This window comes from Garra rufa, chromosome 18 (genome assembly GCF_049309525.1).
Source record: "Garra rufa chromosome 18, GarRuf1.0, whole genome shotgun sequence".
NCBI classification, from domain to species: domain Eukaryota; kingdom Metazoa; phylum Chordata; class Actinopteri; order Cypriniformes; family Cyprinidae; genus Garra; species Garra rufa.
The window spans coordinates 4044134-4058700 of record NC_133378.1 but is presented as its reverse complement, the minus strand read 5'-3'; the positions used below and the strand labels follow the sequence as shown (position 1 = coordinate 4058700).

General features: G+C 39.3%; 2 protein-coding genes across 2 annotated transcripts in view; both read left to right on the top strand.

The window, feature by feature from the left end:
* Nucleotides 1-6093, top strand: part of LOC141291464 (microtubule cross-linking factor 2-like) — a 69175-nt gene extending 63082 nt beyond the window's left edge. The window contains exons 10-12 of the mRNA XM_073823626.1: nucleotides 352-522; nucleotides 5627-5887; nucleotides 6055-6093. Of these exons, the coding sequence (XP_073679727.1) occupies nucleotides 352-522; nucleotides 5627-5887; nucleotides 6055-6093 (471 nt within the window). The remainder of the gene's footprint in view (nucleotides 1-351; nucleotides 523-5626; nucleotides 5888-6054) is intronic.
* Nucleotides 6094-6298: 205 nt separating this feature from the next.
* On the top strand, nucleotides 6299-13976 carry LOC141291463 (microtubule cross-linking factor 2-like). The gene is made up of 3 exons (XM_073823625.1): nucleotides 6299-6456; nucleotides 7911-9345; nucleotides 10603-13976. The coding sequence occupies exons 1-3, from the start codon at nucleotides 6299-6301 to the stop codon at nucleotides 10753-10755; spliced, it is 1746 nt and encodes a 581-aa protein (XP_073679726.1). The 3' UTR covers nucleotides 10756-13976.
* Nucleotides 13977-14567: the final 591 nt, after the last annotated feature.

Sequence of the window (14567 nt, the reverse complement as noted above, 5' to 3'; positions counted from 1 at the left end):
AATGGGCCAAGATTGCAGTAGAGAGCTGACAAGCTTCTAAGTAATTCCAAACAGTGTTTATTGGTGGTTTTTAAGAATAAAAGATTCTACACCAGATTTGACTTTTGGGGGTTAAATAATTTTGAATCATGAATGTTTAGAGCCAATTAGATTGTCTTTCATTATTCATAAACTTACGTTTTTAAAATTACTCAGATGTGTATGAATAAACTTTCTCTAATAGTGTACTGGTGCCTTTGTTGAATTGTTGTCACAAAATTTTGTTCTTCAGCCAAAATGTAGGTCATGGGGGTTGAATAATTTCGATTGCAACTGTAAATGTAACTAAATTCCATCTCCTGTTGCCCTCAGCAGCCTAGCGGATTCGGCAGTACTCTCTCGGACTTGAAAGTGGCCCTACAAGACCTGAGCGCTGAGCTGCGTGAGGAGCGTCAGAGCTCACAGGAGTTAACGCAGCAGTTTGCCCGTGCTAAAGCATCATGGGAAGTTGAACGGATGGAACTCAAGAGCATTATCACTCAGGTGAGTCGCAGGCGATCCAGATGGATCAGACAACTTAAACTAATAGGACTGGAAGTAAATGTTGGACCATAGCTTCGCCTGGCTGAATTTATAACTTCTTATTTCCATTATTCAAGTGCCAAGATTTCTTTCTAAAGAACCTGACATCTTCATTTTACATAGTAAATGCCTGAAAATACAGTTTGTTCTCTGCATTTCAATTTGAAACTTTGCAATAAAAGCACAAAGTGGCTTTTAAATCAATGTATTCCTGTAGCCAACAGTAAATGGCTTATATAAATCAATCTATGCCAGCAGGATTGTGGACAAGTTTTGAAAACGTATCTCAGAATTATTCCTTAAAGGGATAGTTAATCCAAAAATGATAATTCCTTCTGTTGTTCAGAACCGTAAGATCTTCATTCATCTTCAGAACACAAATTAAGATATTTCTGATGAAATCCGAGAGCTTTCTGACCCTGGATAGACAGCAGTGCAACTGAAACATTCAAGGCCTGGAAAGGTAGTAAGAACATCGATAAAATAGTCACATCAGTGGCATTAGTGGTTCAACCTTAATTTTAGGAAGCTACGAGAAATCTGTAAGAAAGATATCTGTAAATTGTAATGTCTTTCAGAGATGCTCATATTACAGCATAATTATGCATGCAGTCATTTCCTGTTGCTTAATTTTTAAAAATCATTTAATAAAATGTTCAAGAAATACTGCATAAAGACATTACGGAGTACTTTGTCGAGTGTGAAAATTCTCTGTTAAATACATTGTGTTTTGTAACACAATAAAATCTGAAAGAGTCCATAGAGGTGAATCATTTTATAGGTACTTTGCACTGTAGGTGTGAAGTAATTACTTTAGCATTGATCTCAGTGGATAATTTAACTCCTGCACTCAGGGCCATAGTCATTGATTTAACATACACAGATTACAGTAATTCCTCTTGGGAGATTCATTCTGGAAACCTCTGGCAGAAGAGTTTTTGAACACTGAAGCCAGATACATGTATTGCGATCAGTTTGCTGTCACGCAGGCTGAAAAGATGTTGGATGTGGTCTGTAAATTTGTTATTTGATCTGGTGTTAGTTAGGACATGGAGCGGTATTCAGGGAAGAGAGCTGTGTGAACCATCTGCAGTGTGTCAGCAGCAATGTGGCATTTCACTGGGGGGCGAGAGGGAGTGTGTGTGCTCAAAGGCTTGTTTCTGGCATGATGGTGAAGGATGAGTTTAATATCTTTGCTCTGAGATGCATTCATGACTGCAGTCTTCTTAATAGCTTAATTAATGAGCTGAGAAAGAAACAGGACTTAGATACAGTTTGTGGATCAATCTGATAAACACTGAAGGCTGCAGATGAGAAACAAGTAGTGATGCAGTGAATTTTGCCAATGATGGAAAATGGCGTGTTTTGACTGTCATTGTCTATTTCATGCACACAATGTGGATAAGCTACAACAGGTAGAACTTGTCAGCTGTGGGGAAGCTAGGGCTAGGTTGACATTTTTATTAGATCTTCATTTTGATGGATTAAGATTTTTTATTCTTTGATGTTTTCATTTGATGCATGAACAAAACTTCACTCAACATTATTTGTGGTGTTCCTACCATCTAAAATAAACATTAATAAATAGGGATGTCCTGATATTATCATTTTTAAAATATATTTAAACTTCTTATTCTAACATAAAAGGTCTTTAAAACTGTGTTTTGGGCCACTATGCTTTGACACAGTATCTGTCAAATGAACTAAAACCAAAAGAACAATATGGTTTAATCCATTCATCAAGTCCGTTTTTTTTTTTTTTTTCACTAAAATTGGCTCAGATCATTTTCAGACCATGCTGGCAAAAAGTTATGGAATTCAAGTTGATTAGTTGAACCATTCTCGAATAATGCGCGAACGAATTCTACGAAAAGCACATAAAAATGGATGCAAGGCTATATCTCCACAACGGTTTGGCATATTGAGACTAAACTTGGTGTGTGTTATAATAAGCATGACATGAGGCTACCTGCAGTGTTTTGGCACAGCGCCACCTAGTGGTCAGGAGATATGAAAAATGGCTCGGATCATCTTCCCACCATGCTGACAAAAAGTTTTTTTTTGTGTCAAAATACGAAATGGTTTTCATTTAATGCATCAATGAATTAGCTAGAAAGATGCCAAAGTGCATCTGAGGCTGTATCTCTGCAAAGCTTTGACATATTTGTACAAAACTTTGTATGTGCCATTGTCACCTCACACTGATTACACCACATCAATTTGGTAACAGCGACACCTATTGGTCAAGAGTAATAAACCATTCATTAGCCAATAATTATGAAAATTTCAAAAATGCTAATAACTGTTGACCACATAAGCCTATTGTAATGAAAGTGGTCTCAAAATATTGGGTCATGCTGACAATGTAGATACCAATTATGCCATAGTTGGCCGAACTTCCTGTCCGCCGTTTTGATTTATGTTGAAAACCTATTTTTTCGAACTTGCCCTAGACCGTTGGTCCGATTTTTTCCAAAATCGAGTCAGATCATCTTCAGACTGTGCTGACAAAATGTTATGGATTTTGCATTGATAGAGAACCCCATTTTTGTATAGCGACGCAAAAAATTTGAGGCATAATGCCAGACTACATCTGAGGCTGTATCTCTACAAAGCTTTGACATATTGACACCAAACTTTGTATGTGCAATTGTCTCCTTTTGTCTGCAATTTTCTCGAGCAGCACCACTCACATGCGTCACATACTTTCATGAACGCTTGTCGGAAGAGAAGAAATTGTTGAATAAAGTCATTATTTTTGTTTCCTTTTTGTGCGCAAAAATAATTATTGTAGCCTCATGAAATTATGGTTGAACTACTATTGTCACATGGACTATTTTAACAATGTTTTTACAACCTTTCTGGGCCTTGAACGTGTCAGTTGCGTTGCTATCTATGAAGGGTCAAAAAGCTCTCGGATTTCATGAAAATATTTTAATTTGTCCTCCAAAGATGAATGAAGGTATTGAAATGTTTGAAATGACAGGAGGGTGAGTAATTCATGACAGAATTTTCATTTCTGGTGAACTATTTCTTTAAAATACACATATTAGTGTCATGTACAAAGAAAAAAAGTACACTGATAACAATATAACTTATCAATGGCTGATAGCAATGAAAATATCTAAAGAGCAGGAAATATGGCAATGTTAGACAAGTGTAGTCTGGACTGTAGACTACATTTACTTATAAATAGAAAACAATGGAACAGAACACATAAGGAGTGTTCAGGAAAGCTATTTGGATAGTCATTATTGTTGCTAATCTGTTTGGTGCTGCTAATGGAGCAGAAACTGCACTGCAGCTTAAAGTCAAGTGTGTTTACTTTGTAGATGCCTTAATCAGTGCATAGAGAGCCAGGGCATGCAATCAGTTGTGTTTAGATTAGCTAAAATACTCACCCTTTATTGTTGAAAAGGTTACAGGACAAAAAATATGCGCACATAGCATAGATCGCACCAAAAGCAATAGCCCTATGCTCTCCAGAGAACCTACTGCTTTCACAATTGCTGCTCTGATAGGTTCCTCCTTGCCATTCCTCCTTTTTATCTGCACTTCCTTTGTTTTTCTAAGAATGTGTTTGAGAGAATAAGCCAAGGCACGGGAGAGGTGGGATTTAACGCTCTAGTATTATCTGTGACCTCTGTGGCACTAATAACAACCTGTCAGAGAAAATGATTTATCACTGCATTAACAAGACAGGTTATTGATACCACTAATGTTGTTAGGTTAATGCTATAAAGTCCTCTGTTGATGCTGCACATTGCCACCTATTATTAATGAGTCAAAAGTGATTAAAATAAATCACAATCAACAGTCAACAGTCTAACAGAAATGAAAGCATTTCTTGCTCATTCTTCTTTCTTATAATCATTGCGGTTTATGAGGAGGTATCTGGAACAAATATCTTTCACCCTCTTTAATAAACCACATCAACCCATTAACCTCTTATTGCCATCCAAAGGAAAACTCATTAGGCATTATCACCGTGAGAAGCTAGTCACTGATTGTCTGATGAGTTCCCAGCAGGCTGTGTGTTTTAATAACCCGACTCGCATACGCTCACAAAATTTATGAGTTCTCAAGATTTGCGGCTTCAGCCGAGAGAACAGAAGGAATTTAAATGAGAATGGGGATAAGGAGTAGACTGGCTTCATAAATACTATTGCTGGATTTGAACATAATACAAAATATAACCAAATATCACAACAATCTAACTGGCTGAGCCATGTTTGAAAAATCTGTAAAACAGCCAATATCATGTATAGAGGCAGTACTTGGCAGAATAATTTTCTATTTTTTTATTCATATTTTTATTCATTTAAGCATATTTTAAGAAATAGTTCAATCAAAAATCCCTCAGGTGATTAGGAGTTGTAGAAGAGTTTGTTTGTTCATCAGAACATCAGTGGATCCACTGCAGTGAATGGGTGCCATCGGTATAAGAGTTAAAACAGCTGATGAAAGCATATTTTAACTTTACATTGTTGCTCCTTGTTACCTCTATCCATTTACAATATTGCTTTCTCCAGTGAAAACAGGTTAGAAGTAAAAATAGTTCAAGATCTAGATATTTAGTATGGATTATGGAAGGAGTGAATGTTAAAATGCCTTCATGATGGATTTGTTTCATTGAAACACAGCTTTTCACTTCACAAAATAAGCGATGGACTGTAGTCATGTGGATTATTGTGTTGTTTTTATGAGCTGTTTGGACTCTCATTCTGACGGCACCCATTCACTACAGAGGATCCATTGGTTAACAAGTGTAATGCTAGAAAGGTACAATTTGCTAGAATCTGTTTCACTCATCTACATGTTGGATGGCCTGAGGGTGAGTAAATTTGCATTTTGAGCTACTTATTTAATTGCACTTTTATCTGCGTATTTAATGGCGTATGGCAAAGAGATATCTATAAAATGTCATGTCTGGATGGTGCGGCTGTCTGCATCTGACTGCAAATGCTTACTGAGTATTATGGGGCTGTTTCTATGGTTACTCTTCCACTTTTGAAAACATCTTTTTATCTCGCCGTCTCATTTTGTACTTTATTTTTATCATCAGCTGGAGGGGAAAATAGGGAAGGCATCTGTTGCTGGGAGTGAAAAGGATTCTCCAGACCTCAAGGGGGCACTAAAAAAGGAGCGAGCAGAGCATCAACACCTGTTGGCCGACTCTTACGCTGCTGTGATGGACCTCACCAAACAACTGCAGATCAGCGAGAAGAACTGGAGCCGAGAGAGGCTAGAACTTCTGGAGCACTTCAACCAGGAAAGAAGTCAATGGGAACAGCGTTTGCGAGAAACCCAGAACAAAGGCACACAGGTCAGATATCATATGGATAAAGGATTTGTTTACTCAAAAATAGTTTATTTACCTTCATGTCCTTCCAAAAGACTGTGCTTGTCGCTTTCAAGTTTCAGAGGACACAAGTACACCAAAAAGTGGTCCAGAATATTCACAAACTTAGTCTACTGTACATTTTTTAAAAGAGTTTTGGAACATGTTTGGAACAACATGAACAGGCGTGAAGGGTGAACAGTAACTTTTATGGTCAAGTGCATTAAAAGGCCTGGGAAGCTTTGTTTTTCCCTGCTTTCATGTTTTCCTTTCATGTTTTTCTGAGCCCTTTTAATCTGTTGTTTTATTTGGGTCTGTGGGGGATGTCATCATGACATATTTTGCGCATACTTCATCCCCACACTTCCTTCGCTGACTTTGGGCTCCCCTCACATAATGGGCGGATATGACAGTATCTCTAAACATTTCCGCAGAGCGCCTGCAGACCGGCTCTCAGCATGTTGCATCACCTATCTGGAACAGCTGGTTTTGCATATCCATGTGGCTGTGCACTGTGTGCTTAGTCCAAATGGAAAGAAGCCTGAGACAGTGTGGTCAGTTTGTCTGAACTAACCACACTGTAAGTAATGAGGCTGGAAAAAAAGATGAGACTACATAGTTTTTCTCTGTGTTTCTTTTTGTGACCATCCAGCTCAGTGCTGTAATTTATTTTTGGCATTTTTACCTTTATTGTGATAGGACAGATCAGTATTGACAGGAAGCGAAGTGGGAGAGAGATAGGGGACGGGATTGGAAAAGGTCCTCAAGCCGGGATTCGAACACGAGACACCCGGAGCGCAAAAGCGCTGCATGTCAGTGCACTGCCCACAAGGCTATCAGCACCGACAGTGCTCTAATTTTTATGTTTGATATGACATCCTTAATGATAAAAGTCTAATACCATGCTTCATTGAGAAAATTTGGGTCATTTATATAGACGTGGCGAACCATACCACTATCATTACCCCCGCAGAGGAAACTAGCTGTTTTGAATGACCTCATTTCCTAAAGAGAATATCGTCTGACTCAGTAATACCACATAAATGAATGGGAGTACTGTGTGGGGGGAAGACCAAGGCATGCTGCTCTGTAAAACTTCACTAAAATAGATCATTTCCTTTTCAGTCTCTTCATGACAAAACATCTGAAAAAGAAATCTCAGCAGATGCTGCCACCAGTGGTTCAGGACTGCAAAGGTAAACTGACTTAAATTAAAGGATTAGTTCACTTCCATGATAATTTACTTACTCCCATTTTTTGAAGAAAACATTCCAGGATTTTTCTCTATATAGTTGACTTCAATGGTGGTCAACGGGTTGAAGGGCCAAATTGCAGTTTCAGTAAAGCTTCAAAGGGCTCTATATGATCCCAGCCAAGGACTAAAAGTCTTATCTAGCAAAACGATCAGTCATTTTCTAAAAAAAAAAACATTTATACACACGGTTAGTCCTTTGTTTGTGTACTTTGGTTCAAACCGGTAGGGTAGGGTGAAAAAAAAACATCTTATTTTTGACTCCAAAATCATTGAACAATGTTATTTTACCCTTTTTAGTAAAGGGTGTTTGAATTTCTTTGCATATTCACTTTGTAAACACTGGATCGGTATTTCCACCATCGTCATGCGTCATCTTTCCAATGTGACTGCGTAATCCATGAGGTTGAGCTAGTGCAAGACAAGCATTTGTGGTTAAAAAGTCTAAATATTTTTACATTTTGCTAGATAAGATCCTTATTCTTTGCTTAGGATTGTGTTAAACTGCAATTTAGACCTTCAACCCATTGGCCACTATTGAAGTCCATTAAAAGGAGAAAAATCCTGGAATGTTTTCCTCAAAAACCCAAATTTCTTTTGTGACTGAGGAAAGAAAGACATCTTGGATGATATGCGGGTAAGTAAATTATCAGGAAATGTTTTTTCTGGAAGTTAACTAATCTTTTAAGGTCTTAAATTTGTGCCTTGTTTATCAGACATGATTGTTTTATGATAATCCCCACTCTCTCGTTACAGGACCAAATCAATTTCTGCCCTCACTGAGTTTAAGAACCTGCTGGACACCAGCCTGTTCCTTTCTGGTCACAAGGTCAGTGGAGTTCCAGAATGCAATGTTGCACAGCATCAAACTACTGCTCCTGCTTCCATTCTGGCTCGCACCGACTTAAGTGATCTCAATAAGAAGAATTGGAAGTACCTAACCAATGATTCTGCAGTCTTGGAGAAGGGTGACCAGTTTAAGACATGGGACTGCCCAAGCACCAACTCTAATAGCAGCTTCCCCGGACTGGAGTTGAGCAAGGAGTGCATCCAGAGAAGTTACACCGCTCCAGATAAGACAGGCATTCGCATCTACTACAGTCCTCCAACTGTGAGGAGAATGGAGAGGAGGCAAGTCAAAGAAAAGGCCCAGCAGGATCCTCATCAAGGACCATCATCTAGAGACGGAGCCATAACTGCTGCATCTGCACCTTTGTTGACCACTTCCTCATCCACTTATGAGCAGTGGTTAAATTCACTTTCACAGCAGCATAGAGATCTGCTTGAAGGACGGACCGTAGGTTCTGCACCATTCCACGGACTGGAAATTTCAGGCAACCTGAGTGATGACATGAAGGAAATGACCAACTGTGTGCGACAGGCCATTCGTTCCAGTTCCCTTGAGAGGAAGTGCAGCAAAGATACTGGGAGCCAAACAGTTGGCGTTTCAAGTACAGGAACGCAAACAGCACAGTTTGTCAGCATTGGCTTACAAACCGACGGCCCAATTTCAACAACTAGGGGCCTTCAGGGGAAAACATGGTCTCCTCGTCCGTCCACCTCACTTTCATCTGTACGCTCCCGACAGATCTCTACATCTTTAGAGAAGGTTCACAGTCGCATAGATAGACCATGTTGCTCACCCAAATATGGCTCACCTAAGCTTACTCGCAGGGTCTCCACCTCCTCCTCCAAACTCGAGACCTCCTCAACCTCCTCAAGGGATCGCAGTGTATGGAATCTTAATAACCGTAGTGGATGTCAGAACGGTTCCGCCTGGGCACGTTCCACCACGACCCGGGACAGCCCAGTGCTGAGTGGCCTCAATGATGGCTTGACCAGTCTCTTTAGTGTGGTCGAACACTCCGGAAGTGTTGAATCATTATGGAAAGCAGATCCATGCCCTGGAAGACAAGCTGCTGGGAAACCCTCCTGTCCTAGCATTGGTATCGGTCTGGGAGAAGCGGGAGCTCAGAAGTACGGCATGGTCCAGGAGTTTCTCCGCAATGTTTGCGGCAGGACTGTGCCACCAGGCACAATGGACGAACCAAAGCCTGAATGCCTACCTGGAGCCTTGATCAGCACAGACAACATCACAAAGATTGTCAATAAGCGGTTTATGAAAACCCAAAGAGACGAGTTTGTAGCCACCGGAAAGGATGTAACGAGTTCAAGCGCTAGTACCCTGGAGGTGAGACAGTCAAGTTCTAGTGTCACCACTGTTGATCTGGGCAACTTCAGTCCTGGAGGGCCACTGTCCTGCAGAGTTTAGCTCCAACCCTAATCAAACATACCTGCCTGTAGCTTTCTAGTGATCTTGAAGACATTGACTAGCTTGTTCAGGTGTGTTTGAGCTAAACTCTGCAAGACAGTGGCCCTTCAGGACTGAAATTGCCCATCCCTGATGTAGTTGATTGCATTTAATCATGAACATCTGATTGTGTTATACAAACTCGCCTCCAAACTTGGTCCTAGAGGTCCGGTGTCCTACAGAGTTTAGCTTTGACCCTAATTAAACACACCTGAACCAGCTAATCAAAAGGGGCTTTTACACCAGAGGAACCTTTTATAGTTCTTAGAACTATTGGCCGAAGTTCCCGCTTCTTGGCGTGTTCCCACCACAGGAACTAGGAATCTTTTTAGTTCTAGGAACTCAATTTGGAAGAATTAAATTAGCTTATACTTTAGAGTAGTGTCTCAAACATTTCTATAGGAACTACCAATGCCGTAAGTGTACGCTGACTGGCCAAACACATACGAAACACCGACTACCCGGCATTTTTAAAAAGCTATTCAAAAATATTTACTTCACAAACATGAAAAACAGCGATAACAAAATTTTGCTACCTGTCGTTTGCAGTGTTGTGTTCTTTACTCAGCCTGGATAATACTTAACAACGGAAGTTGTCACAGGAGATTTATGGCGGTTTACATGTCACATTTTGGTAACCTCAGCTGAGGTGGTACTGAAAAAAAGTACCAGGTACTGTACACAGTGGAAACCCCCCCAAAAGTGAGATTACTAAACCGTACTGTACCATGCTGTGGAAAAGCGACATAAGTCAGATTTTCATGCTCTTTCAATCGTGTAAATTGTGCGATTACATTCTATCTCCATTATCACAAAACCAACAACACACAACAAAAACAGCTCAGATCACAGTTGTAAATGCTGCAACATCACTGCCGGCCGCTTCAGAATTCCTACTGCCGGTGCGAATGCAACCAGGAAAACGGCCATAGGGGGAACTGGTTCTCTAGGAACCACCATGCTGGCTAATTCCTAGAACTATGTGGTGTGAAAGCCTCTAAGGTCTTACTAGGCATGCTAGAAACTTCTAGGCAGGTGTGTTGAAGCAAGTTAAAGCTTAACAATGTTTGGAGACACCTGCTCCAAAGAATAAACCCTGAATCAAGCAAATGTCTTAAAATCTTTCTTTCTTTGCAGGATTCAGTTTGTGACTGCAGCTCACAAACTGTCACTACCTGTTTTGCCCGCCACTCCCGCTCCACCACACGACATACCCAAGGCCAGTGCAAACATCGAGTTCAAGAGTCTCCTATGGGAACCGAAGAACGATTCGACACCAGTAATGAATGAGGATGAGGGTGGCCTCTTCCGACACCCAAAAAGTATACAAAGACTCAACGCTTATCCCACACACACTGCCACACAAATCCACTGCCACACACGCCAATACACACAGACACACCTTTAAACAAACACGCACATACTTCATACCTTCACTAAAAGTCTTCAGGGTTACAACAACGGGAGCTTGAAGAATTCCTGCATCTGGAGAGTTACCAAACCCAGACCTCAGTGTAACCAGCACACTTTAATGCCAAGGAAGGGGAACGAGTTGACCTCCCCTTTAGGTCCACCATTCCACTGTCAACCAGCCAGATTTCACATTGTAAGTCCATCATTCCAGAGTAAACCAGCCAGACCTGCCTTTGAAGTCCACCATTCTACCATTCCACAGTCATCGAGTCAGACCTCTCCTTAAACTCTGCCATTCCTCTGTTCTTCATCCAGTCAACAGGACAGCTTAGCCAGCCATTTAAATCCCAATGGAAGAATTTGAGTAATCCAAACCAAGTTGACACCAGGTCTTAATGAAGTCATGTAGATATAAAGGGAACATACAGCATGCAACTCAACTACTCAAACCAAGAACCTCAACATGGCCTTCTGACAACTGCCCTCTTGCATTTCACCACAAACAGCATTGCTTGGAGTAGCTGTAAAATTGTCCCATAACCAGCCCTTGATGGATTCTACGAGTTCACCTTTTCTTGAATCTACAATGGACCACTTTGCCTTGATTGGTTAAGAAAAATGTGAAAAATCCAACATGGTATCAATTAGGATTATGTTCTCTATAGACAATCATCAACCAAACAAGCTTGTTTTAACCACTGTATAGACTCTGCAACTACTTAGGACCATCTTTCATTTCCAAATCAGCCAAAATACAAAACTCTACCCTTGGATTTCCCTAAAAAAGGACTAGATGATACCATGTTGCATTATCAATCTGTCCTTTTTAAAACTTAATACTCTTATTACGCTGTCTGAAGATGTCTACGAAGAGCACGTTGGTAGCTGTAGAGTTAGGAGGATAGCAGTTGTTTCGTTTGCTTTGGTGTTTGAAGTGTTTGATTAGAGCACTAACACGTAAATCTCCATTCCCTGGCTAGGATGTCCTCATGAATTTTAAGTGTAAAGTGTAAATGTCAATTTTATTTTTAGTCTATTTCTACAGAAGACATGTTGCTGGGAGCATCTTCTGCAATCCTCTTTTTCTTTATTTTCACTGTGTCTACCTCTTCATCATCCATCGTTATGCTGAAATAACCATAATGGACCTTAGTCAGGGTAGGCGCCAATTTTGTATTCAATGGAAATGAAAATGAGACCATAAGGGGTAGAAATATAGTCAATTTAATAGGTTGTACCATTCTGTGTTGGGAAAATTAGACGTGACTGTAGAAACATTGGTCAATTTATGCTGCATAGACTGTTGGGTAATAGTTGCGGAGTTTGCAAAAGTGAACATAAAAAGGTGTATATCACCCTTTTGAAACCTAAAATGGCAAATGGTACACCAGACTGTCTCTCCCAGCCTCATTTATGCCAAATTGAATGTCGTCTACCCTGACTAAACCCCATAATCCTATTTTCCAGAACACATTTGAAAGCCTCACAAAATACTAATTATGCAGATACCACATATAGAAACAGAGATATGTTTAAGACTGAAATGCTGAATGCTAATTAATTGGCCACAGTGAGATTTTAGGATTAGTGAGATTTTATCCCAAAAAATAATCCATAATCTGACCGTTCATGTAGCTATGCAGTTACCGTGATATGAGTGAGTGCAAGTATGTTTGTAATGTGTTTTCTCCAATCTCCAGTTGGAGTGGTGCTGCAGTAACTTAAGTTTGCTGGTGCTTTTCTTAGATTTGATGACAGTACATTAGAGGAAACATTTTTGTATGCATTTCTCGAGCCATGTAAGGATTTGTCGATTCAGCTCTTTTATAAATCGGGCATTAGTAAAATTGTCCAATTGTTCATGTCTGGCCCCCCAAAAAAAGAGTTAGAAATTATAAACCCAGCCTGTTATATCCCAACGTCTCCTCTTTATCTGTCACAGCCTTGCCATATGTCCCAAAGCTACCTCTTAACTCAAAACTGTATCTTACATTATGTTAAACCCATTCATGTTTCATTTTGAAGGTCACTAGAGTGCCTTTTTAAAAATAAATAAAAATAAAGCAACAAGATTTGAGTAGGTGAGTAGGAGTAAGACACAGATAGCTACTGAACCCCTCTGTTTTTTGAAAAAGACAAAAATGAGACAACGTCTGTATTCATGAAGTTAAATGAAGTGCAAATTCATTCTATTCTATAGTGTATATTGTAATTGATCACAGAAGCCAAAATACATTTTGAGGACATTAACGAGTGAAATCTGCTAATGTAATCAGTCCAACCTTTCTTTATAAGCCATTTTGAACTTGTTTGAATGTTTTCTGAGTTGAGTCTGATAATGTAGCTTTGCCCACTTATTATACATATCAGACAAACAGTGTACCGTCTCTTCAAGTGCCCCTTAACTGTTTAGTCTTGGTATTTGTGCTTTTGATTTTGGTCACATGATCTCTGAACAAACAGGGGGAATGACCTTAGTTCAGGAGCTTTTTGTTTGAGCGCTCCCACAGTCGATTTATCAAATGCTGATGCTGGATCTTAAAATGGAAATTTCCCCAGAAGATTGTAAATGATAGCAATTACACAGTTTTATAGCAATTCTAAAACCAGTGACAGAAGTTTAAAAGGTCATGTGGTTGGTGGCTTTTGATTTAAAGATGTTGTTTTCATGGGAGCAGCTCTCTGATTGGCCTTCCCGTTCACGATATTGGTCTCCATCACTTTTGTGTCGTCACTACACCCTGTTTTAATGCCTAGCAATATATACAACACCTTGTCGCTTTTTGTTGTCAATATCGTTTGCTAAATTATTATAAAGAGAATGCGTGTATATTTCTTTTTTGTCTCCATTTGAAATCTCTTTCGGATGAAAAAGATGATGACAGATGGACGTTGAGAAACCTTTCTAAATGTTTTAACTTGAAATCAAATATACTGTAAATAAACACAATTTGTACTCTTTCTATCCTCGTGTAGGAAATGTTGAATGTCTCTGCCAACTTGAGCTTGAATTCTGTACCTTTCCTCACCTGAATTAAAAACATGAGAAGATTTTGTGTAAATAGAAACATTTTAAAAATAAAAATGCTGAAAATTTATTTGGATCTTTTGTCTTTTTTTTAACATCTGTTTTGTATGGTAGCCTATTTCCATCACTGAATAAAAAACACTAAAAGGTAATTGCGACTTAATCAGATTTGCGAGATGTAAAATTACAATTCTGAGATTCTGAGAATTGAGTGATATAAACTCACAATTGCAGTATTAAAGTCAGAATTGCAATGAACTCGCAATTCTGACTTTATCACGCAAATGGGAGTTTATATCATGCAGTTATGAAAAAAGTAAACTGTGAGAAAATAAGTCAGAATTGCGTGTCAGAACAGAAAGTCAGAACAACTCGCATTTGTAAGAAGAGTCAGAATTGTGAGATATAAACTTGCAATTGTAAGAAAAAGGTAAGAATTGCGAGCTTAAAACATCAGAATCACAAGATATAAACGCATATTCAAGAAAAAGTTAGAATTGTGAGATACAAACTTGCATTTGCGAAACAAAATGTCAGAATTGCGAGATATAAACTCACATTTGCAAGAAAAAGTCAGAATTTCGAGATATAAACTCGCATTTGCCAAAAAAAAGTCAGAATTGTGAGATATAAACACCCAATTGCAAGCAAAAATGTCAGA